Source organism: Equus asinus, chromosome 6, assembly GCF_041296235.1.
Source record: "Equus asinus isolate D_3611 breed Donkey chromosome 6, EquAss-T2T_v2, whole genome shotgun sequence".
Classification (NCBI taxonomy): domain Eukaryota; kingdom Metazoa; phylum Chordata; class Mammalia; order Perissodactyla; family Equidae; genus Equus; species Equus asinus.
Window position 1 is genome coordinate 65,949,713 of NC_091795.1, and position 26,470 is coordinate 65,976,182.

The following is a 26,470-nucleotide window of genomic DNA, read 5'->3' on the forward strand; positions in this document are numbered from 1 at the left end:
ATACACATGTTCTGGCTAAAGGTACATCAGATAATGGCATCTGCGGCCAAACCGCAGCCCCGCTGCTGGAAGGGCCTAAGGAGGAGCAGGTGGGGCAGTCTGCTTCTAGCTTCCTGGCCGGCTTCCCCAGGGAAAGTCAGGCACCCAAGTGTTTGCCTGTCTTTGCTGCCTGGTGGCCATGAGTGAACTCTCATTTCTGACTCCCACGGGGTCCTGGGGACGCCCAGCACACGGAGGCTCCCGGCGCTCCTCAGAGGAGGTTCCTGCAGCTGCTTCAAAGCCTGGACACAGCCTGGGCGTTCTGCACGCCTCCTACAGTGTCAGGTAAGGCCGCAGCCTCTCCTGCCTGCTGGAGCCTTGAGCTGTGGTCAGGGACAGGCCTGGCCCCAGGTGGGTGGGCCTCTCACCCCCTCTGCTGGCTGTCCTCATGAATGGGGGCATGCACGGAGGCTATGGGATCCCTCTTTAGTGGATGGAGGTGGAGAGTGGAGAGGGGAAGGGCTGCCAGTGGGAAATGAGGAGCAACGGTGAAGGGCCCCTCCCCCTGCCCACAGCAGGACGAGGAAACTGTGACAAGGGTGGCAGCTGTGCTCTGCCCCATGCCCCTGGTTTGTGCCCTTTCCCCCTTCCCAGTGTGTTCCCCTCATGTACCGCCTGCCCTAGGTGGATGGAGAGGGCTTGGGGAATGGGGGTGCCTGCAACACAAGGTGTAATGAAACCTGGATTCAGGAATGAATAGTCAATGGGTCAACGGAAGGAATTAACCATGTCTTTTTCTTTTCTTTTCTTTTCTTTTTGGTGAGGAAGATTGGCCCTGAGCTAACATCTTTTGCCAATCTTCTTTTTTTTCTCTCTCTCCCCAGAGCCCCAGCACATAGTTGTATATCCTAGTTGTAGGTCATTCTAGTTCTTCTATGTGGGACGCTGCCACAACATGGCTTGATAAGCTGTGTGTATGTCCCTGTCCAGGATGCAAACCGGCGAATCCCGAGCTGCAGAAACAGAGCGTGGGAACTTAACTACTTGGCCACGGGTCTGGCCCCAGCAGTGTCTTTTTTGTCATCTCCTAGGCAGCCAAAGAGAGCTGGCATTCAGAGAAGCCACAAGGCAGGGGCTTTACATAGATGATCTTCTTCCATCACTACCCGCCGGCTCTGCAGAGGAGGACACTGAGGCTAAAACGCACTCAGGAACCTGTCCTGAGACAACTGGGGTGGGGCAGAGCTGGGATCAGTGCTGGGGGACAAGGGTCTCTCCTTCCAGGACCTACACTGCCTTTCACCTTGCGGGGTTTCCTTTAAAGCTGTCGCGTTGGGCCCTGGTGGGACATTGCATCTCGCAGGCAGCGGTGGAACAAGCAGATCCTCAAAGATGTCTCCTTGTATGTGGAGAGTGGGCAGCTCATGTGCATCCTGGGGAGCTCAGGTAAGCTTGGGAAGGAGTGCTCGAAATTCTCAGTCAGAATTCAGAAGAGGCTTTGCCTTGATTTGAATGCCACGTTGAGGAAACGTGTTTAAGTGCAGCAAGAAGGCCACAAGTTGGAAATTAGAATGAAATCTAATGACATGAATGTGAATGGAACCTGGTACTAATGTGATATCTTTAGAAAGATCCTTGAAAAAGAATAAAGGCCTGTCTAACACGTAAGTTAATTCATATTCCAAATTACGGAAAGCGCCCAGCACAGTGCCTGGCATTATAGGGGTGCTCAGCAAACACCATTCTCCTAGTCTGGACCCTGCCCAGAGACAAGAAAAGGAATAAAACAAGTACAAAGATGCCCATTCAGCCCCCACATTCATTGGTCCTTTTTTATTATGATACTATGATGCATTTCAAACATACAGGTAAGAATAGAGAATAACATAAAGAATGTTTATGTATCTGACTTTATCAAACCTTAACATTATACCATATTTGCTTCAGATCCTTTTTAAATTTTTTTAAGGAATTAAATATTACAGGTCCCACTGAGGCTATCTACGTGCCTATTCCCCCCCTCATCCTTCTCCTCCTCTTCCTCGGGATAACTACACTTGAAACTGAAATCAGTGTCTGTCTTTGTGTCCCTGCATCAGCCAGTCATTGACCTGGGAGAGTGTAGCCTCTGAAGAGGCAGCTCCACGTGTCTGAGGGCAATGGGCTGTGAGGGTCACAGCTGTGAATCCTCAGCAGTGGGGGATGAGGCCGTTGGCCCTGAGAGGGGATCTGCATGGCACACCACAGTGTCTACTACGCTAGGTTATCCTGCACATCTTCAGGCTGAAAGATTTTGACAAATTGGCTTCACAGGAGCCTCTTGATTGAGTTCTTGCTCACAAATTGTTGACACTTACTGCCACCCTCCACTTGCATTATTCTTTTTTTTTTTAAATTAGTGTTTCTTTTATATATATATTTTTTTCTGCTTTATCTCCCCAACCCGCCCCCCCCCACACACAGTTGTATATCTTAGTTGCAGGTCCTTCTAGTTGTGGGATGTGGGACGCTGCCTCAACGTGGCCTGATGGGTGGTGCCATATCCGCGCCCAGGATCCGAACCCTGGGCCGCAGCAGCAGAGTGCACGAACTTAACCACTCAGCCACGGAGCCGGCCCCCTGCATTATTCTTTTTAATAGAGATGGGTAATATAAGTCTGTGATGAAAGTTAAGCACAGGCAACCTCTTTTGACCTGGGGAGTTAAATCCAAAATCATTCCTCTACTACGATGGGTGGTACAACTGGATGGTAACAGCAGTCTTCTTAAGATTAAATGAAAAGGAATGCACTGACTAAAATGGTTACACTTTCCTGCAATTTCCTGTCAGTTCCTATTTCCAATTTTTAACTGTTTCTAACTATATGTGTGTACTATAACATTTAGGGTCATTCTAACTTTCCTTTTGATAATTATATTTCTTTAAAAAGAAAAAAAACCTGAGTTATTCCTATAATAATTTGTCACTTGTTGGCCCTCCTTGTGTAGGATTAAAAAAAGTGGCATGTAGCACACAACAAGGAATTGAACCCACCTTCTCAGATGTGTGCTCCCCTGGCCAATGTCGGGCTTCGCGCAAGTCTCAGCAGGACAGTGGGTTGGGGTTCTTGATCTGGGGGCTCATGGCTGGTTTCTTATGATACCTAACCGTGGTTTGAGGACAGCGTCCATCCTTTTACACTGAACATGACTTCACAGTAGTTTGCAAGTTTCACAAGAGCAGGAACTTTGCATTTGTTTGGTTTGGTTTTTCTCTTGCTGTATCCTCAACAACTAGAACGTGGCCAGCCACACGGTAAGTGCTTAACAAATATTTGTTGAATCAATGAGTGAAAAAAAAAATGAGTTCTATGAATTACTCTTAGCGTTTCATAAAATTACATGACTTCATTGGTGTCTTATCTAAAGCAGCACTGTTTATCAAACCTTTATTAGTGAGACAAAAGATGACTTGGGTGTTCAAATTCTCTCGAGCATGCTCTATTGCAAGTCTGCCTAGGGGCATCCAGCACTCCAGGGGAAGATGACTTTGTTTGACTCATTATTTGCTCTCAATTAGGACGCGGACTCTGAACTGCATGCTCCCTTGCAGGAGACTATTTAGGTACAAACGATTCCTCTCCTTTTAGGAAAGGTAACCCCAAATGTCATGGTTTCATTGCCCTCTAGGTCATTAACCTTTTTTTTATTATTATTACTGTGGTAAAATACACATAACATAAAATTTACCATTGTAACCATTTTTTTTTTTTTAAAGATTGGCACCTGAGCTAACATCTGTTGCCAAGCTTCTTTGTTTTCTTTCTTCTTCTTCTTCTCCCCAAAGCCCCCCCAGTACATAGCTGTATATTCTAGTTGTAGGTACTTCTAGTTCTGCTACATGTGATGCTGCCTCAGCATGGCTTGATGAGCAGTGCTAGGTCTGCGCCCAGGATCCGAATTGGTGACACTCTGGGCCACTGAACAGGAGCGCGTGAACTTAACCACTTGGCCATGGGGCTGGCCCCCCACTGTAACCATTTTTAAGTGTACAGTTCAATGGTATTAAACACATTCACATTGTTATGCAACCATCACTACCATCCATCTCTATAACTCTTTTCATCTTGTAAAACTGAAACCTTATACCTATTAAACAACAACTGCTCATTCTCTGCCCCCGTCAGCCCTTGGCTAATACCATTACACTTTCTGTCTATGATTCTGACAAGTCTAACTACCTCATTAAGTGGAATCATACAGTATTTGTCTTTTTGTGACTGGCTTGTTTCACTTACCATAATGTTCTCAAGGTTCATCCATATTGTAGCACACTGCAGAATTTCCTTCCTTTTTAAGGCTGAATAATATTCCATTGTGTATATATATATAGCATATTTTGCTTATCCATTCATCTATTCATGAACACCTGGGTTGCTTCCACATTTTAGTTATTGTGAATAATGCTGCTTTGAACAAGGGTGGACAAGTATCTCTTCGAGATCCTGTTTTCAATTCTTTGGTGTATATATCCAGAAGTGAAATTGCTGGATCATATGGTAATTCTATTTTTAATTTTTTGAGGAACCGCCATACTGTTTTCCACAGTGGCTGCACCATTTTATATTCCCACTGACAGTGCACAGGGCTCCAATTTGTCCACATCCTCACCAACACTTGTTAGTTTTGCTTTTTTTGATAGTAGCCATCCTAACGGGTGTGAGGTGGTATCCCACTGTAGTTTTGATTTGCATTTCCCTAATGATTAGTGATGTTGAACATCTCTTCATGTGCTTATTGATCATTCATATATCTTCTTTGGAGAAATATCCATTCAAGTCCTTTGCTCAATCTTGAATCATGTTGTTTGTTTTTTCATTGTTGAATTTTAGCAGTTCTCTAAATTTTCTGGATATTAATCCTTTATCAGGTATGGATTTATGAATATTTCCTGTCATTCTGCGGGTTGCCTTTTTACTCTGAGGATAGTGTCTTTAGATACACATAGTTTTTATGAAGTCCAATTTGTCTATTTTTCTTTTGTTACGTGCACCTTTGGTGTTATGCCCTAGGGTATTAACCATTTTTGTGTCTAACTTTGCTACTTATTCGAACCTTCTATTCTCCACTGACTATGCATTTCAGTTTCTCATACCCTTTTCTTGAATGAGTTTTCTCGTCCTGCTGGTTCCTTCGTTAATGAGTTAATAAATATTTAACACATGTTCAAAAAAAGATTGTGTTAGTTATCTATTTCTATGTAAAACAATATCCTAAAACTAAGTGGCTTAAAACAAGAAGAATCATTTGTTACGTCTTAGGGTTTCTAGGAGTCAGAAATTTGGCAGTGACTTGGTTGGGCGGTTCTGCTTGGGCTCTCTCATGGGTTGTAGCCGGAAGTCAGCTGTGATCGCAGTCAAGTCCAAGGCTTGAGCAGGGCTTGGAGAACCTACTTCCAAGATGGCTCCCTCACATGCTGCCTGGCAAGTTGGTGCTCACCGTTGAGAATGTGTGATATGAGAAGAGCAGAAGGCCCAGGAGAGAACCCTGAGGGTCACCCACGGGAGGCTGAGAACGAGCAGCCAGACCGGCAGGATTAAGCCAAGAGGATGAAGTGGCATCAAAGCCAAGGGAGAGAGAGAGAGATTCACAGAGAAGGACAAGCAACAGTACCACGTGCTGCTGAGAGGTCAAACAACAACCGGCAGGTGCCCGCAGGATTTGGCAAAACGGAAGCAGTCTTGATGACCTTAAGGAGGCCAGCTTTGATGTAGTGATGGGACTAGAATCCAGCCTTCAGGCTATTTGGAGGTTCTGTCAGAGTTGAGTCTGGATCCCAGAAACGTTAGGCCAGAGAGGGTTCTAGTTAGAAGAACCAGATACAAGGCTGGGTATCGTGACTGGGAAATGTCAGGGCACATTTTGAAAGACAACCCCAGCGAAGTCACATTTCGTTTCTTCACACTCACTCTCCTCGCTTCCCCACGCTGACCTCTGCCTGAACACGTCTGGGCTAATTCTGAGCTTTGTCAGTCATGGATTATACCAGCAGACAACTGCTACAGGAGCTGGAGGTACTCATCTTTGTGCCTCTCATAGCAACAAGGAGTTTCTTTAAAATATTTGAACAAAAGATCTTCTTTTGCACAAGTTATCACATCCTCAGCTTTGCTATCTTTCTGGACAGTTCAGAACCTCCTGCCTGTTTCCTCTGCTATTAATTCTAACTTCTTTGCAGCCGTGGATAGGAAAAGCCTGGCAATGCCTGTTCCTGTCTCCATTAACTCTCTGGGCCCATGTGAGCTTGCGTCCAATGTGACGGGAGGGGCCAGCTGGTGTCTTATCCTAAAGGCATCGCCTAACCTCTAACCCCAGAAAAAGCAAGCCAGGGAAACATCAACCTCCAGTCACAGCAGCACCAGTTAGCTCACAACTCCTCCGTGGGAAAGTTCCTAGGGACGAGCAGCTGGGTTATGTCCAAGACTCTCGGTGCAGGCTGAGGCCAACTTGATTTTACCAAAGGACTCGCTAAGCTAGCGCTTCTCATACTCTAATATGCACGGGAATTACCCAGGGATCTTGTTAAAAAGCAGAATCCGGGGCTGGCCCCGTGGCCGAGCGGTTAAGTTCGCGCGCTCCGCTGCAGGCGGCCCAGTGTTTCGTTGGTTCGAATTCTGGGCGCGGACATGACACTGCTCATCAAGCCACGCTGAGGCGGCGTCCCACATGCCGCAACTGGCAGGACCCACAGCGGAGAATATACAACTATGTACCTGGGGGCTTTGGGAAGAAAAAGGAAAAAATAAAATCTTTAAAAAAAAAAAAAAAAAAGGCACATGAACTTTAAAAAAAAAAAAAAGCAGAATCCGATCCAGCAGGTGTGGGCGGGGCCTGAGAGTCTGCATTTCTACCAAGTGCTCAGGTGATGCTGATGCTGCTGGTCCTCAGACCATCCCTGAGAAACAAGGCTCCAGGCAGTGTCCCCTACTTTCAGGAACCACCACACGATCCCAGGGGACCAAAAAAAAGAAATTCAGATGTCCTAGATCCAAACGTTTCCAAGAATCCTGGTTTTCCTTTTATTATGATCCTATATTTTGTTTTTCAACCCCAAACAGCTCTAAAAGCAAATAAACAGGCAGACAAAGCCCCTCCAGTCCTGACCGGGATGAGAGAAATGGCTTGTCCCTCTCCCTCTAAGGGGACACGCTAGAAAGACTCCGCGCCATGAGAGTTTGACCCATGAGGCTACAGAGAGAACAAGTCAGGGCTGGACCGAGGCCCACCGAGGGTCTCGGATGTTCCTGCAGTGCCTCACGGAGGGACTCCTCCAGGGCCTTCTCTTCTTGCCCCCAGGCTCAGGGAAAACCACGCTGCTGGATGCCATGTCCGGGAGGCTGCGGCGCCAGGGGACCTTCCTCGGGGAGGTGTGCGTGAACGGGCGCGCGCTGCGCAGGGACCAGTTCCAGGACTGCTTCTCCTACGTCCTGCAGGTGAGCGCATCCTCGGCCCCAGCCCGCGGTGGCCCGGGTCTCGGGGCGACGCTGACACCTGCCTTTCCCGCAGAGCGACACTCTGCTGAGCAGCCTCACGGTACGCGAGACGCTGCGCTACACGGCGCTGCTGGCCATCCGAGGTGGATCCCGTGGCTTCTTCCGGAGGAAGGTGGGTATCACCTGTCCTCCCTGCGCTGGGCTCGTTCCCCCTCTTCCCTCCACTCGCCCATTCCTCCCCTTCACTCTTCACGCCTTTAAAGTACAGACCTGCTCTGTACAACATGGCAGCCACTGTGGCTTTGAGCTCTTGAAAGGTGACTAGTGCTAACTGAGATGTGCTGTGAGTGTAAAACACACACGGGATTTTAGAAACTTAAAAACGGAATCTGAGAAAACAGAATGTGAAATATCTCATTACTAATTATTAAAATATTGATTATAGGTTGAAATGATAATATTTTGGCTGCATCAGGTTTAAAAGTTGTATTATTAAAGTTAATTTCACTTGTTTCTTTTTACTTTCTAAAATGTGGCTGCTAAAATATTTAACTTCTATATGTGGCTTGCATTATATTTCTCTTGAACGGCGCTGTTCTAGGAGCTCTGTGTTTGAATAGATAGGGTTATTTTCCCACTGTGCTTGGCCCTGCATCCCTGTTGAGCTTTTTCTCGACTTCCTTTGAGGCGTCTTGAATGTGTCTCATCCAGGGTTGAGTTAATGAAAGAAGGGAACTCTTGAACTGTCAACTTTTTCTAGGGTCCCGTCTGTTTCTTTAAAGGTACTCAGTTTGGAATTAGCTGCAAGTAAACCCACAGGGACTTTACCTGGAAACATTGCCTCGTCTCTGTCTGGACTGGGAACACACAGGCATTCAAGGACAGGTACATGTGCCCCTGGGAACACACACACGGTTCCCTGGGAAATGGGCTCTCAGGCCCGCCAGAGGAGACCAGCACAGGCTTTACCACCCTGAGGCCTCAGCGAGGTTCTTCTTGGGCACACAAATTATATCTTCAGTTCACACTCCGAGGCTGGCCTTTCTTTAATGCTAGTGAGGCTCCAAGGGAATCCTCCAGCTCGGCTGAGGATGCAGCAAGTTATCCCATTTTTATTAGGCACTGCCGAGCCTGTCACGAGGGATTTGCTCATCTTGTCCCTGGCACTGGATTTTCACACAGGACTTGGAGAGTGGAACTAGCTCTGAGCTGTGTCCTGAGTACCAGCAGGCTTGTTTGTTGTAACTCCTGGGTGAGCAAGGGGCATTCTTCTGTTTGAGAGTCCTAGATAATGCTGGAGTATAGTTTTGACTTCTGACGAGCCTTAGCAAGGGACCCGGCCCTCAAGAAGGGCCATTGGCCTCATAGGGCGATGGCCAGCCCTGCTTCCTCCCTGGAGGTTACCTGAGACTGCTCAGAAGGCACTGCAAGGTTCTTCCTATTCTAACAGGTTATACTCTGGGCTCTCATATCTGGCTGGCATCAGTCAGGCCTTGTTCACACACAGTATCTCATTTCATTCTGGCATCAACCCTATGAGGGAGGCATTATCTCCTGACACCCAAGGAGATTAAGATCAGACGTCTGGGAATGGCAGAGCTGGGATGTGAACCCAGGCCCTCGAGCTCCATCATGCCCCCCTGAGCCCCTGGGGTCTCCTGAGCCCCACTTTAGTGTGAGAAGACAGAGATCAGAGTTCAGCCCACCATGGAAGTGAGGCACAGGCATGTTCACATGAGTTAGTGGCCCTGACAGTGAGTGACGGGGATGGGGCATTATTTTTAATTACTTTTGATAACTGGATTGTATTTCTTTGTTGCAAAACCACTCTGAGATTGGACCACATGGGACTCCAAGACTTATTTGGGTTACTTATGGGAAACCAGGTTTATGTCAAACCAAACTGGGTTTTTCTTTTACATATACAACATTTATTATAATAAAGTTTTGAAAACCAAACATTAAAAAAAATCTATATTGTAACTATGCCTTTGGGGGATTTTTCTGTTTGGGCTGGACTGACTGCAGCATCTGGAGTCGGGGGTCCAATGAAGTCTCCATTGTTTCCTGGTCAGTTTCCCTGGAGCAAATGTAAGCCATTTTTGTTGCTTTAGGGACTTTTTCAAACAATTCTTATTAATTTTAACTGGACATATGTATTATATTGTGATTTAAACCAAATTGAATTTTATTGTAAAAGGCTTGCTTTCCCCAGGGTGTGGTGGGTGTGAAAGTGGCTCAAGCACTCCCAGGAAAGTGTGTTGCCTCTCCTCTGCCATCCTCAGCCCATGAATTGGAACAGCTGCCCAGCAGTGACAGGTCTTCGCGGACTTTGTGTTTCCTACAGGTGGAGGCAGTCATGGCAGAGCTGAGTCTGAGCCACGTGGCGGACCGACTGATTGGCAACTACAACTTTGGGGGAATTTCCAGTGGTGAGCGGCGCCGGGTCTCCATCGCAGCCCAGCTCCTCCAGGATCCCAGTAAGTAGGACCCAGAGCTGCTGCTAGCTGCTGCCTGCGCATCTTCCATGTGTCTGTACACATGCTTGGCTCTTTCTTCACAGTCTCCATTTGGAAAAGGGGTTTGTAGGGACTGAAGTCACTGAGGTTTTTCAAACTGGGTACCCAATTTCTTTGGAAATACTATGTAGTTCCTGATGCCATTCCATCATCCAAGTACAAAACAGCCCTTGGACTTGGAAACACTGCCTTTTTGTTTTAATGTTCAGTTAGGGTCTTCCATGAATATGGGGTCTGCCCTGTCCATCCACACTTCTTATTAGAGCAGTACCACTGTGTTTGCTATGGAAAGCCAATGAGTTTTGTATGACTAGAGGCATTTATGAAATGGCAGGAATTAAAGTAGAACTTTGAGTGATAAACACAAAACTGTATATATTAGAGGGAGGGACTATCAAGATGGGTAGCTTGTCGCCTACCACCCCTCCATGGTTTGGTCATTCTCCCCACCACCTGGGGAAACCTCACCCTTATACGTACCTGGAAGAGGACCTATTGTGTCTGGATACCTTCTTCACACCAGGGTAGACCAAGACTGCCTGCTCTTCAGATGGTGCTTGGTCACCAGAAGGCAAATAAGAGAGATGCTCTTAAGAGCTCTTGCCACTTTTGGAGTAGAAATAAGCTACAGTTAAATCCTCTGAAGAAGCCAAACAACTACCCACCTCAGACCTTGTTTCATGGGTCAGAAGTTTTTGCAGTGCAAAGATCCTCTTAGTGTTGGAAAGTGCTAGACATGAAATGGGTTATATCTTTTGTAACCAGCCTCTTCTCAGCTTTTTAAAAAACAACTTGGTGCCAGGCTGCCAGCCCTTGTTCCCTGTCAGAGTCCCGGGATGGAGCCCAAACAGTCCACGGTACTATGTGAGGGGACTGATCTGGTTGCTGCCCTGTGCCCTCAAGGATTAAGGTGGAAATGTGCTCCAGAGCTGGGAGTTGGGTCCTCCTAGGTCAGGTTCTTTCTCCTGGACTCGGACTGAAGCCAGTTTACATGCAGGTACTTCTCACCGTGTACGGTTCAGATGGGATAAGACAGCTCCATAAGGAACTGTCCAAAATTCTGAGTTTAGAGCACAGAGCCTGGGCTTGGCAGGGACTCAGAAGGCTGACCCTTCTTTGCCTGCAGCGATCATGCTGTTTGATGAGCCAACCACAGGCCTGGACTGTATGACTGCGAATCAGATCGTGGTCCTCCTAGCAGAGCTGGCTCGAAGGGACCGCATCGTGATCCTCACCATCCACCAGCCCCGCTCTGAGCTCTTCCAGGTGAGAGGGGCCTCTCTTGTTCCTGCTCAACTCATCAAGGGTGAGTATATGTGTGTGTTGAGCTGAGGGTCATGGGGTAGAGATTAGTACTCGTCAAACCAGAGCAACTGGAGCCCATAGCTCCTGATACGAGAAGGGCAAAGGATGGAAACACTCCTTTCAGCACGCACCATGTAACAAGTCCCTTCTACGCACCAGCTCATTTAATCCGCACACCAATCCTATGAGGTGGGTATCAGCATTTTCACTTTACAGAGGAGAGTGAGACTTGGAAATGACACAAAATTGAGCCAATATCACATGGGTAGTAAGAAGCTGGGATTGGCATTCATAGTCCAGTTTGCTTCAAAGATTGTTTTTCCACCAAGTCATATGGATATCTTTCCAAAAATCTCACTTTATCCTCCCAGGATCCTTTTAGGGAGCTATTATTTGCCTTTTATAATGAGGATCTGAGATTTAAAAAGAAAGTTTTGTCCAGGGTCACTCACTCAGTGGCACAGCTGGGACTCAAGCCCTGGTCCACTGACCAGGAGCAGTGACTCTCCTCCACACCAGATGTGATGCTGGGTGCAGGCTGGGATGCAGCCGGATCCATAGGGGCAACCCAGGATGAAAAGAATAGGGATGGATTTTGAGTGTCTCCAATGGATGCGGTAAGACTGCTGAGGTGTGGCTGAGCTAATCAAAGGACTGAGTGCTTAGAAACTCATTTTCCATAAGGATGTGGTGACCTGATGACACACTAACACTGACTGTTGTCTGATCAGCTCTTTGACAAAATCGCCATTCTGAGCTGTGGAGAGCTGGTTTTCTGTGGGACCCCAGTGGAAATGCTTGATTTCTTCAATGACTGTGGCTACGCTTGTCCTGAACATTCAAACCCTTTTGATTTTTACAGTAAGTTTTTCTTTCACCTTTCTCATCATGAATGTTTTTTAAGCTTTATCATCTCAGATTTCTGCCTAGATGACACCAGCACCAGTGGGTTTTACTTTTGCTTTTGTTTTGGTGTTTTCACTCTTCAAGGAATTAATTTGGCCAGGTCAATTAACTTGCCATAGATGACCTATCGGAATGAGGTCGGGGATCTCTCTTAAATTGGTGCACTCCCACTGTGTCAGAGATAAGTTAGCTGAGTTTCTGCATTCTCCGAGACAGCCCCAGTGGGATGCTCATGGCTTTGCTGGTAGCTTTAAAATATTCTGATTTTGTAAGTGGGCAGTAATAACAGGTATTATTCTAATAGGATGGGGATTATCGATAGGACTCCTAAATCAATGATGAAAAGTATTATTAGCATATGTGTGTGTATATATATATATATATACATATACACAGACACAGATTTAAAAATACATGGTTCATTTCTCTTGGGAAAAAATTTTAGTGGACCTGACATCAGTGGATACCCAAAGCAAAGAACGGGAAATAGAAACCTACAAGAGAGTCCAGATGATTGAATCTACCTACAAAAAATCAGCAATTTATCACAAAACCTTGGAGAATATTAAAAGAACAAAGCACCTGAAAACATTACCAATGATTCCTTTCAAAACCAAAGATTCTCCTGGAGCTCTCTTTAAACTGAGCGTTCTCTTAAGGTAAGAGTTTCAGCCCATTTTGAGTGGTTAGACACCCACTAATGAAAGAAGAGGAATTAAAAGAAGGTTGTTTGGCTTTCAGGAGAGTGACGAGAAACTTGATGAGAAATAAGCTGGCAGTGGTCATGCGTCTCGTTCAGAATCTGATCATGGGTTTGTTCGTCATTTTCTTCCTTCTACGGGTCCAGAATGATGTGCTAAAGGGTGCTGTCCAGGACCGCGTGGGTCTTCTGTACCAGTTTGTGGGTGCCATGCCATACACAGGCATGCTCAATGCTGTGAATCTGTGTAAGTGCCATGCCAGGAGGTGCACCCCAGATGGTGGGGTGGAGGGGGCCTCCTCTCTCCCTGAATATTTCTCTTCTCCAACTGGCACCTTGCAAGACTCCACCATTATAACGATATTTCTCTGAGCTCAGCCTGGCCCTCTCCAGATTCTCTCTCTAGGGAAAGGTAACTTTTGAGTTACCAACACCTTAGCATGAATTAGCTCTCCAGGTGGCTCTCTCTGAGTGTCTCTCTAAGGATCAAGGGAAACGTGAAGTTGTGAGGTGCTGATGGGGCAGAGTTTGGGAAGCGTTTTTCAAAAGATCACCCCTGGTATCCTTTCTTGGCCATTAGCATGCACAGTCCATGGGGGCCCGGATACCTGGCCAACTTTGCGCTGTTAATGTTGTTTTTGGAGCCTATTTTAGGGAACACAGCAGCTAATTTTCAAACTCGGTGGGAATCCAGAAGCAATACCTATTTGCCTGATGTTCTGTGCCAAGACTCTACACAAAAAGAGGACAAAGGCCCTCACATCATTCATTTGTGCCTGTTTTGTATGTGTGTTGATCAAATGGTGATACTCTTCCCCCATACTTTAGAGAAAAGGAAATAAATTATGAGAACTTTTGCAACCATATTGTAACCCAGGTAGATTTCTGAGGTAGCTCTGTGGATGTCAGGTCTCTTCTTTCCGTGACTAGGGAGCCCCAGGTGGTCCTCATCATCCAGCCCTGACCTCAAGTTCAGCTTGGGCTAGCCCCTCCCTCCCTTAGCTGTGTGGTGACCGACTATCCTGAAACCTGCCTCTGTGCCCAGTTCCTGTACTGCGAGCTGTCAGCGACCAGGAGAGCCAGGACGGCCTGTATCAGAAGTGGCAGATGCTGCTGGCCTATGTGCTGCACGTCCTCCCCTTCAGTATCCTCGCCACCGTGATTTTAAGCAGTGTGAGCTACTGGTAAGGGGGTGTTCAGAGGTCTTCAGTCCTCCCAGACAAGGTCTCCTGGGGAATCCCAGATGGCCAGTGGGACCTGTGGAGGGAGAGCTCCAGGGTGAACACCTCCCTGCTCTCTGCTCTGGAGGGTCTGTCTTTGCCCATCAACGTCAAGTACAAGGTCCTGTCCTTCATGACCAATAACTCAACTCTGGGCAACATGGGGCCTGAGAGCACACCAGCAGGACTGCATGTGCCAAGGAATAGCATGTCCCACATCCGCTGCAGGGCCTGGATAGAGAAGGGGCTCCGGAGTAGCTGGGGGCCGGGTGCAGAGGCAGCGAGCAACCATACACCAGCAGCTAAGCATGGCTCCCAGGCTGCTGTAAGCTGGAGCAGCAACTCTGCCGGAGGTTTCACTCAACGACCTGGGACATCACAGTTGGGCTGGTGTGAGGGGGGCTTGAGGAATCGAAGAGTGACTGTGGGAAGAGGGCATTGGGGAACCATGAAGCCTACCTGATGCTGTTGAATTTTGATTGATGGCTTGTAGACAATGCTTCTTTTTATTTCCTAGACCATTTAAAAGATATAAATCTGAGAATGTGTAGAGTTATTTGCATGATTTGTTATCATGGGGAGATGTATGTTCCCTAATCCCTGTGGCTTTCCCTTAAGAAAAGATGGGGGGAATTACCCAGCATTCTCTGACTCCAGTAAAGGTGTCTAACTTGTTGTCTCAAGAGAGAACTTCAGGCAGTTCTCCAGACATTGTCTTTCTTCAGGCCACTGGTTTCATGTGCAGGTGTTTCTAATCATAGCCAGTAGAAAGATCCATGATATGCGATATGAATAATTATTATGAATTAAGTGATGTATAAGTAAAAAGGTAAATAAGGGCCTGCTTAGTTTGAGCTGAAGACGAAGAAGTGGAAGGTCTGTTGGAAGTAGGTATTGCTCTGGAGAGGGACGGGGCAAAGCCCCCGAGTTAGCAAGGGGGTGCACTCTCTCCACCGAGGGCCATGGTAGGGACCATGTGGCCCTCCTTGCCGACAGTGATGAAGCCTCCTTATTCTCTGACACTCAGGAACGTGCTGAATCTCCAATCTGTGATGTAAACCACAGGCCGGTCTAGTTCAGGCTAAACGATCCAGGGACAAATTTTAAAAACCTGACCATTTTGAGTAAAGCAAGGTTTGCTGAAAATTGAAGACCTTGCTAATTTAGAGTCTTGCTACTCAATGTGGCCCACCCACAGTGTCAGAGAGACTTTGGGGCTTGTTGAATGAGCAGAATCTCAGGTCCAGCCCCACTGAGTTGGACTCTGCGTTTAACAAGATACCCCAGGTGATTCATATGCACTTTAAAATTTGCAAAGCACTGATTCTGCAGACCATATAGTATTTGAAAACTGCCCACGAGAAAGAAAGAGTGCTGCCAGATTTGAGAAAACAGGGCAGTTTTAAACTAGGTTCATGACTATTTTTGATAAAAAGTCAGACACAAAAATGCAGAATCATTTCCAGTGGCAGCACAGCTGTTAGCCATGTAGCAAATACTTTATTTACAGAAATATCTGTTGAACGCCTACTAAATGCCAGGCACAGTGCTGGGTGCAACAGGGGATCAAAGAGGAATAAACTGAAGGTGCTGCCCACAAGCTGCAACTATACAATCTGAACATCCCTGAAAGTCAAAAGTGTGTTTGCAACTCTTTCAGCAGCACGATCTGAGCTGAACTCAGTGGGAAAATCTGACCTAAACCAACATGAGGTTCTTTGTACTTTTCCCACATGAACGCTCCTGTTTAGCAAAAATATTAATGTGCTTGATTATAGGTGGAGTCATGGATCCCACTGAGGCAAGTATGGTCTATGCAGTGTAAATCCTTTCCAAAATCTGTAAATTGTCACATTCCAAAACATATCTAGCCCTAAAGTGTTTCAGATAATGGATTGTGGACATAAATCTCCAGATGACTTTAATCCAAGAAAGTGTAAGATTAGTATTATAAAGAAGCACAAACACTATGTTGAGGAATATAATAATAATAATAATAATAATAGCTAACACATGTTTAGCACTTGCTTTATGTCAGGCACAAAGAGCTTTAAACATATCAATTCATGTAATCCTTGCAGCCATTCTATAGGTACTATAATTATCCTTGTTTGTAGATGAGGAAACTGAGGCACAGATGGGGTAATATCTTCCCCATCTCACATCCATTATCCTAGTTAATTACAAAGGAGGACAAGAGTCCATTTGGTTGGGCGGGAGGGACTCTTGGAGGCTTTATGGAGGAGAATGTGAAAGACAGCACCATTTCAATGGCTAGAAAAGGGAGCAAGGGCATTCCAGAGCAAGAAAGAGCAGGGGCATGGATTCAGAAGCAAAAACACGTAAGACTTTTCCAGAGAAAAGGTTCAGTTGCACTGTGGGGAATGAAGGACTGGAAGGAGTAGTGGAAAATAAGGTGGACAACCTTGGAGTCTAGGAGGGGAGGTGCTGAATGCCAGGCTAAGGGGCTGAAGTGGATTTGGTAGTGGGACATAGGAGAGGATTTTGAACCAGGGAGCGACCCATCTGTGTTAGACTCTAGAGAGGGAGGCTGGCATCCTTTTGGCAGCAGCCTGGAGTTCGGGTGGAGATGCTGGACAGCCCAGTGAGGAGCCGTGGCAACAGTCTGTGGGAAAGGCAGAGGCCCTAATGAAGAGAGGAGCAGTGGCAACAGAAAGGGAGGATGACTTTGAGATGCTGGGATAGTAAAACTGAATGGACTAAGAGACTGAATGGATTTACTGGGGATAAAGAAAGTCATGGATGATGCCTGAGGGAATGGGAGGGTAACAGCATCCTTATCAAGTTTTCCAGGAAAGAGAATGTGTTTGGTTTTGAACACATTACATCTGGGATGCTAGAGGACACCCAAGTGGAGGTGTCAATCTAAGGTTTGGGTAGAAAGAAAAAAATGAGTAAGATAAAGACCTGGGAATAGATTCTATAGGAGAGAGTACTGGAAGAGGAGGAAGCAGTCTGAGTGTAAAACCTTAAGATAGGCATATTCAAAGTGGGGACGAGGAAAGCGAGCCAATGACAGGTTGGAAAGGTAGAAAGAGAAGCAGGATTGGGCAACATCAGAGAAGCCGAGGGAGAAGAGTTTCAAGGAGGTGTAGTAAACCCATTCAATAATGCAGAGGTTCAAGGAGGTGAGGCATCATTTTATCACCATTGGTGATTTTCCATAACAGAGCTTCAGTAGAGTGGTGAGGGTGCAAGTGGGGTTTACAAGAGAATAAGGAGTGAGATGGAAGAAGTAGATGCTGTCTGAGAAGCTTGGCAGCATAGGGTAAGATGAAGAGGAGGCAGTTGGCTTAAAGAGTTATCAGGCTCAAGAAATGGTTGTTTAGGATATGGTAAATAAGACCATCAGGAAAAAATCATTAGATTAAGAGTAGATGAAACTATAGCCAAAATTGGATAATTCATAGATCAAGTTTCCAGAAGAGACCAAAGTAGGGAAGGGGAATCAGGATAACATGGGATCAAGGATGCAAGTAGATAGGATCAAGCTTGGCAAAGACAGGGGAAAGAGAGAGAGTGTGTGAGCACAAGACGTGGAGGATGAAAAATAGGGAAGATAAAGATAGCGAGAAATTCATAAAATGGAGGTGAATTTATCTGGGGAGCACTAGGGAGAGAGTTTGAAATTGGGGAGGGGGGTAAGTTAAAGTAGCAGTTCATATCAGCTATGATGGGACACGTCATTGGAACCCAGTAAGCAATGAGGAAAAGTGAGAGGTCAAGGAGTCAGCTGAGGTAAAGTGGCAGAGTGGACCCAATTAGTACAGCAGTATGCCTTGTTCAACACACCTTCAGTTGCTTAAGTGAGAGAGCAGGGGTCCCCAGGTACGTGGATTAGTAAGGCAAAGAATAGCAGAAAGGAGCAGGGATCTGAGGCAGTGAGGGTGTTTATTGGGGAAATGGGAGACAGGAGGGAGGCCACGATCAGAGAGGGCATTTTCAGAATGTGAAATCTTGGAAGTAGAACAGTTTTGAGTAATATTTAAGTCCAAGACATGGTGAGTGATCAAGATTAGATGGATGGAGCCACTGGAATTGATGAGGTTACCTAATTAGGAGGCACTGATGTTCACGGTTCATCAAGAAGGTTAAAGACCTTGAGGACAATGATAGTGGAGAGGAATGCAAAGAATGACCCTGGTCCAGATGCTACAAAATCACCAAAGGTGAGAGAATGTCTTAAAAGTCACAGAGGATTGCATTGGGGAAGGGAATTCATAGTATAAGCAAACTTCATTATTTGTTTAAGAAGAAAGACAGATGGCTTTGAAGAGTGGTAGGGAGGAGAGGATTTAAGATATGCCAACTCCTTTTCCTTACTCTACAAATGGAAGAAAGAGCAGCTATGTCTAACGGTTGCTGAGGACATGCTATCACCAGGGAAATGTTATTTGATGAAAGGAATATAAGAGGAAAGGGGCATGGATATAGAGTAGTCTGTTCACAAGAAAATGAAGATCAGATCAATGGAAGGGGTTGGTAGAATAAAAGACAAGAAAAGAATCAGGCCTGTGAGGGCTAATCTGATGAGGATGAAAGCGGTGAAGGGTTTTCTGGCTGGCAGTTAAGGCCACATAACAGGGATGAGGTTCATGGAAGGAAGGGCTGAGAAGCAGGTTGGGTGAGCCCTTAGCATTAGGGTAGCAGGCTAACCAAGGGAGGAGCAGCACGAGCTAAGCAGAACATGGATATTCACGGAGAAGGAGAGTTCAACAACCCTGCTTATTGCAGTTGGTTGTGACTGTTGTCTAAGTGCTAATATTTTCCTGTTAGAGCTAAGGAGCTGTAAAAGGGAAAAGGTGGCTCACACTGAGTTCGGGCCAACAGAAATAATTTGGTAATAAATGGTCTCAAATGTTGGCTCTGTTCCGAAAAGGTCTTTCAAAGGGAGTTTGGCTTGCCCTGCAAACTCTTCCCACCCACTAGCCACCATGGACCTAGTCACAGAAGGCAAGTGTGGTATTTTTCTTAAATGATAACGTTACCTTGGAGAGGAAACTAAAGACCTTATCTTTTTCTAGGACTCTGGGCTTATACCCTGAGGCTGCCAGATTTGGATATTTTTCTGCTGCTCTCTTGGCCCCCCACTTAATTGGTGAATTTCTAACCCTTGTGCTACTTGGTATGGTCCAAAATCCAAATGTGGTCAACAGCATAGCGGCTCTGCTCAGCATTGCTGGGGTGCTTGTGGGATCTGGATTCCTAAGGTAAGATATGACGATTCAAAGGGCTTAGATTGGTATAATTTGTTGTTAGTGATCACCTAATAATGACTGTTATAAGGAATTCCAGAGGAGAGCTATGTGATATGGATTAAAGGTATCGCCCTATAGTCTGGAATATTCACAGTTCTTACTAATCATTATTGCTCAGACTTTGAACTGGTCACCATTTGTTCAATAAAAGTCTCTACACTGAGAATCAGGAAATCACAATTTAGGCATGTTATCAATATGACTCACATGTAATGAGGGATCATCACAAAAGGAGGAAGCACAATCCATCCTCCAGAAAAACTCACAGCCTATATTACAAGCTAAATAGCACGCATTTAGTTCATTTCTGCTCTGGCTCTGTTGAGTCTCTATTCCAGTTCTCAATTCCCAGTTACTTTTAGGAAGTAAGAACGCTGAGATAAGAAAAGAGTCTGCAGGATAAAAGACTGCTCAAGAAAATATCAGGACTAGAAGGACATGCACCAAATGTTAACAGTAATTATCTTTGAGTGACGTTTATTTTAATTTTTTCTTCATATTTTCCTATATATTGTGAATTTTCTGAATGGACAAGCATTATTTTATAACCAAGAAAAAATATACACATATACATATATACATTTAAAAAAAGTAGTAGTGGGAAGGGTGGAAAATTTTAGAAGGGTGCAAGGGGTCCCAGGCAGGTGATGTGAGTGGCATCTGGTAAGTAAACTATTGGTCTCTGAGGAAAAGTGAAGAAGGCTCTGTTTCTTTGACTTAAAAATCAAATGAACTGGGGCTGGCCCAGCGGCGCAGCAGTGAAGTGTGCACGTTCCGCTTTGGCAGCCTGGGGTCCGCCGGTTCGGATGCTGGGTGTGGACATGGCACTGCTCATCAAGCCATGCTGTGGTAGGTGTCCCACATAGAAAGTAGAGGAAGATGGGCATGGATGTTAGCCCAGGGCCAGTCCTCCTCAGCAAAAAGAGGAGGATTGGCAGATGTTAGCTCAGGGCTGATCTTCCTCCAAAAAAAAAAAAAAAAATCAAACAAACAAAAAGCTACTGAGCATCTACTATATGTAATTATATTTATATGTTTAATTATTTAACTCTCAAGAGCAATCCACGTTCAGGTAAGAAAACTAAGCTCAAACTTGACTTTGCTCCAGTCACACCACTGTGAAGACTCGCCCAGGATGCATGTGGCTCCCTCTAGAGAGGACTGACCCTGGAGTCAGAGACTTCCTCTACCACTTAGCTGCCATGTGCCCATGGGCAAGTCATTTTTCTCTCTAAATTGTTTTCTTCATTTATAAAATGGAGAGAATGATCTTGGCCCCACCTGCTTCAAGAAATCATGAGGAGCGAATGAGATCAATGTGAAAACACTTCATAAACTGTAGTGTTATATAAAGGTGAGGTCTTATAAAGTGAAATGAACTAGGTTTTGATCAGTCAAGGCAGATTTTTTTACAATGACACCATTACATTATATTTGTCTATGTTGCTTAAGTGGATTGTTTGCATCTGTGAAAAATGCACAAATCAAATCATTCCAAGGGTACAGAATCAAGCCAGCAAGGTACAGACCCAACCTTGGGCAGCATCTCCTCCTTCATATTTGAATCATTTCATGTTCCAGTCAATCTGGCACCACATCATGTATTTGGTCTGTAGGAAAAGGGGATTCATTCATTTTTTGAAAAAAGAGGCAACAGCCAACATTACCAAATGCTCTTGGGTTCTTTGCAAAATCTCAACACCCCAAGGCTTCACCTGGGTTCCACTCCCACCACTGAACTGAAACTCTGCCCTTGAAGGCCACATCAACCTCCCAGTCATTAAGTTTCTTTCCTTCATCACTTTTCCTGACTGACTCTCTGCAACATTTGTGTTTTTGGCTGCCTCCTCCTTTAAGCACAAATAGAAATAGCTTTGTTGTTCTTTCTGCTTACATGTTCTTTGGGGGGAAAAACTGCACAGAAGACAGAAATGTATAAGGAAGGAAATAAAAATTATCTGAAGTATCACAACCCAGAGTTAAATTTTGTTGTGTAGCTTGCTAAACTTTTATATAATCTTTAGTAAAAATGAGATTATATTATTGTGAAGGAGTAAAGTATGCATGCTTTTCTTCCCATTTAACAATATGATGTGGACAGTCCCATGCCAATACACTGAGATCTGTGGCTCCTCCCTCTCGGATGTACTCCAAGGATTTGTGTGGCATAGCCGGGTTCTGCTCCTAGGTCTTTCACTGATCCGTTTGTCTCCCTCTGCCACCTGCACGAGGCCTGCTTGTCCTTCCTTGGCTACATGAGCTCTCTGTTTTCTCTCACAGCCCATCATGTGCCGTTCCTGCCACAGTCTTCCTTTAATAGACTGTCAACCTACAGAGGGCAGCAGCTGTGTCTCATTCATCATCATGATTCTTTTCGGTGGCCAGCCCAAGGCCTTGAACCCATTAGGTTTGCAAAAAATACTTGCTGAATTGAGTGAATAAATGAATGACTACTCTCTCTCTGTGGTCTGCCTACACGCTGGATCTGTCACCAGATCATGGTGGTTTTCTTCTCTGATGTCAAACCACAAGTCCATGTGGAGATTTTACTTTGTGTTTTGTGCTGTGTGGTGCCCTGCAAGATGAAGGCACACGGTTCCTACCTCAAGGAGGTAACACTCTAGCTGGCTGGGCACTGATTTCACGTGGCCAGCATCCTATTCCAGGCCTTTGTCATCTCACACGAGCTACTGCTGCAGCCTGCTCCCTTTTTTGTTTTTCCTAATCTGCCCTTATTCTGGTCTATCCTTCTTGCTGGTGCCACATTAATTTTCTTAAAACAACATGACTTTTCTCACTGTCCTTCAATGTCAACCCACTTCAAGGCCCTGAAACAGCTGGTTCTTGGCTATCATTCCAAACTCACCTCCCACTGCTCCTATTTCCAATTCTCTGCTCCAGCCTTTTTTTTTTTTTTTTTTTTTTTGAGGAAGATTAGCCCTGAGCTAACAACTGCCAATCCTCCTCTTTTTGCTGAGGAAGGCTGGCCCTGACCTAACATCCGTCCCCATCTTCCTCTCTTTTATACGTGGGACGCCTACCACAGCATGGCGTGCCATGCAGTGCCATGTCTGCACCCGGGATCTGAACCGGAGAACCCCAGGCCACCAAGAAGCAGAACGTGCGAACTTAACAGCTGCGCCACCAGGCCGGCCCCTGCTCCAGCCTTTCTGGTCCATTCAGTCCCATATGAAGCCCTGGACATGCCTGTACTCAGACCATTCTGCCTTCCTAGAGTGTCTTTTTTCTTCCCCTAGTTCCCCCCCAGATGCCTACCTATTCTTTCCAATTAGCAGCCTCACCATGTGGCTAATTCAACTTGATGCCTTAGAAAACTGCCAATAATTGAAAGCCATGGAGTTTGGGGGGTCACTTGGGAATAGGTGAAACCACAAATACTAAATACCATGGAGCTATGGTACTGGCTTTTTATACTTTCTTGGCACGAATCGTTCACTACTGTGTATTTTTATAGCCTTAAGGACATGTTTTCCATGTCCCCAACTACACCGTGAATTCTTTAGAGGTAGGATACTTCTCTTGAATTCCTCAAGTACCTGGAACTTGTGCCTTGCAAACAGAAAGAATTTAATATATATTTGTTGATTGATGCATGCTATATAGTGGACCAAGAAGGCCATAAGGTCAGCATGAAGTTTCTCCTGAAACAGACTGAAGAGGAGACATTCATGTTCACAATGAATGTCTGCTTGCTCTCTCAACCCTTTTCCCCTTCTATTACAGTTTAGTTCTCACTTCATACGCTAGCACCTTCAAATCTCTGTTTAATCACAAATCTCCTCCTCTAATGTGGGCTAGGTGTATATTTTCTTTTATATTTATATCAATGGTGCTTATCAAAAAAATTAGACACCAAGCATCATCAGGGGATTGTTAAATTAAGGTTTCTACTATAGTGGACCACCGAGCTGTAATTAAAAATGACGAAGTACTATGCTTACTGACATGGAAGGATGTCTGAGACATATGTTTGGCTGAAAAAAAGCAGGTTAAGAAAGAGCATGAAGAGTTTAATTCCATTTATGTAAAATTTTATAAACACATACACATGTATTACCAAATTACATGTATTACCAAAATGTTAACCATAGTGATTTCTGGGCCGTAGTAGTTCTTTATACTTCTCAGTATTGTTTGAAGTTTTTTATAGTGAGCATAATTTTTATAATGAGAGACGAAAAACTATATTCATGTTGAGACACATAAAATAAAGGTTGCCTTTATTTTTATTCGGTAGGACTATTACTAGATGCTATTGGATTTCATCTCTCCCTCTCTTTTTTCTTTTTAAGAAACGTACAAGAAATGCCCATTCCTTTTAAAATCTTCAGTTATTTTACATTCCAAAAATATTGCTGTGAGATTCTTGTAGTCAATGAGTTCTATGGACAGAATTTCACTTGTGGTAAGTATTCTGTTTTTGGAATATTATTTTTACATATTATTCTTAGGAAGCAGTTCCCTGAGGGAAATGTATTTTTTAAATAAAAGCTGTATCTTATAATAAATAAATTTAAAACCTTGTTTTGAAATAAAAGTCTAACATTTTCTCTGATTTTTAAAATAAAAGAAAATAAGCAGTGGTCAAGTTAGTTACCTGTCAAAGGCCAACTGCTTAAGGCCACTCTGATGTTTTCAGAAAATGATAGACCTAACGTACACCAAGGTAAACTCTAGTATATTCTGGATGGAATCAGTTCCTATACCTACTGAACAGAATAGGCTGAGCAGGCTGCAGTGGCTTCTTGTTCCACCAAATATACATAGTATACAGCTGAGGAAAGCCATTTTTGGTAAAAGTCTGTTCCTCAATCCCATGAGAGGACAGTGGGAGTCTAAGAAGGTCCTCCTGGCCACTGGAAATCTCAGCCAGTCTGTGAAGATGACTAAAGAACAGGGTAGAATTGAGTACTTGTTTAAAATATTTTTAGGTGATAATGTCAGTAACCCTAGGATATTCAGTGCTAAATGATCATAAGTGATCAAGATTTTTATCAGTACTATGATAATGAATATAAACCTAAAATGGAAACACACCCATTTCCATCTTCAAATGAAGCCAAGGCCCAGAACACTCACTGTTGCTTCATCTAATAATGAATTCTGGGCTCTCTAAATTATATCTTTCATGAAGAAGAGTACTTAGCAGGGTGCTAAGAATGTAGTGGGCTTTTGGTAAATACTTGCTGATGAAATTACCTGGGAAGTACCATATCTGACACTGTCAATCTTTTCCCTGGCAGGCAGCTCAAACGGTTCTGTGAATATTAATCCAATGTGTGCCCTCAGTCAAGGAATTCAATTCATTGAGAGAACCTGCCCAGGTGCAACATCCAGATTCACAACAAACTTTCTGGTTTTGTATGCATTTATCCCAGTTCTTGTCATCCTGGGAATAGTTGTTTTTAAAATAAGGGATCATCTCTTTAGCAGATAGCAGAGAACACTGCCATCCAAAATGGATACATCCAAAAATGGAACTTAAAGCTCCTAGGTGTGCATGACTGCTTTCAGTGTCTGAGATAAGAATGCCACGTGTTTCTTGATAGTTTATATCTTAAGTTTTTTAACTGTTAAGACTCCATTGTGCCCCTTGATCCATGTAGGACTGGAATGCTATTCCACCTTGCAGGAACACGTGGTATTTGGAAACAGTGGCTGAGCTGGTACAAAAATGTAAATAATAATAATTCATAAAGTTGTGGGAGACTACTGCGGCTATTTGTTTTCTTTGTTCTAGACACAGAAAAACAGGTCAGTTAAAAAAATAAGCTTACAGGGCCAGCCCCAGCGGCCTAGTGGTTAAGTTTGGTGTGCTCCACTCAGCGGCCCAGATTTGGTTCTTGGATGTGGACCTACACCACTGGTCTATCAGTGGCCACACTGTTGTGGCGGCTCACATACAACAAAAGAGGAAGATTGGCAACAGATGTTAGCTCAGGGTGAATCTTCCTCAGAAAAAAAAAAAAATGCTTACATTTGATAAAGAATTTGATAAAAAGAAAATATTTGAATGATTACTCACTGTAAGTAACAGACAAGAGAGCTGTGGGTTTGATTGAAGCAAAGCCTCATGAAGAATTGGGTAAGAATGCTTTAATTATCATTTAAAAACCCAAATTTATGTGCACGTGTCCACATGAGGGGTCTGAGTTACCTGATTACATAGGGAAGATGCTGAACAGGTGTCGGATGATGAAGACCACTGGTACAGAGCACCCAATGATTTGAGGGTTAAAATGAAAAACTGCAGGAATGGGCTGAACTCAGAACACAGCACACCAGACAAACCGCTGGTAATGTATTAAAAGTAATTTGCTATTTTTAACTTCCCACTTAGTTTACTTATTATATTAAATGTTACTAAAGTTTATGTACTGAGAAATGACATCTTTAAGGTTGGAGAGCAGCTGTTTAAAGTCCATATAGAAAAGATGCTCAACTGACACAACATTTACATTAAGAAGAACACAGTTACATAGTAGGAATTCATGTTCTTTAATTGTAAAGAGGAAGAATGCTGATAAATACAAATACAGACACATATATTACATATTTTTAGCTTTAAAATGAGGTATATAGATTATTAAAAATGAGTTCTGTACTAAATGACTGATTATCTTTCTGATTGGTCTTCAGGTAATTCATGTATAAGTCTGAAATGAAACTCTCATTGTTACCATGGTAACTTTGAGAATATCTTAGAGAGTACATGAACTTCTTCAGTTACTGTGACCTAACTTGTAAAGAATGACAAATTATAGCATTTGAAATGTCTCACATTATGGTAGGAAAGATCATTTCATTAAGGAAACCACAGTAAAATTCTATTTCTTAGAACAGTATTTAAGAATCTGGAGACACTGGTAAATTACCAGAATAGTATTGTCAATTTTTATAAAAGGTCTTTGACACTGATGATTATGGTATAATAGTTACATAATGCCTTACAGATTATATATGTCACATCAGTTATAGACAATTCTGGAGATGATAATCTATTAAAGTAGTTCAAAGAGAGTCCCACAGGAACCTCTTTTGAAATCACTGATTTCAACTTACTAAAGAT

The 26,470-nt window shown here is 44.3% G+C and overlaps 2 protein-coding genes across 2 annotated transcripts in view; one reads left to right on the forward strand and one right to left on the reverse strand.

Annotated features, from left to right (window-relative positions):
* Positions 1-35: 35 nt before the first annotated feature.
* On the forward strand, positions 36-25,885 carry ABCG5 (ATP binding cassette subfamily G member 5). Its single transcript, XM_014833574.3, has 13 exons — positions 36-324; positions 1,304-1,425; positions 7,315-7,451; positions 7,525-7,623; positions 9,799-9,931; positions 11,097-11,236; positions 12,007-12,136; positions 12,627-12,840; positions 12,923-13,128; positions 13,927-14,065; positions 19,147-19,332; positions 23,694-23,806; positions 24,645-25,885. Exons 1-13 carry the CDS (start codon positions 179-181, stop codon positions 24,836-24,838), a joined length of 1,959 nt encoding a protein of 652 aa, XP_014689060.1. The 5' UTR covers positions 36-178; the 3' UTR covers positions 24,839-25,885.
* Positions 19,854-26,470, reverse strand: part of DYNC2LI1 (dynein cytoplasmic 2 light intermediate chain 1) — a 37,490-nt gene continuing 30,873 nt past the window's right edge. Inside the window, exon 13 of the mRNA XM_044772334.2 lies at positions 19,854-20,990. Within this exon, the coding sequence (XP_044628269.1) occupies positions 20,946-20,990 (45 nt within the window). The 3' untranslated portion in view covers positions 19,854-20,945. The remainder of the gene's footprint in view (positions 20,991-26,470) is intronic.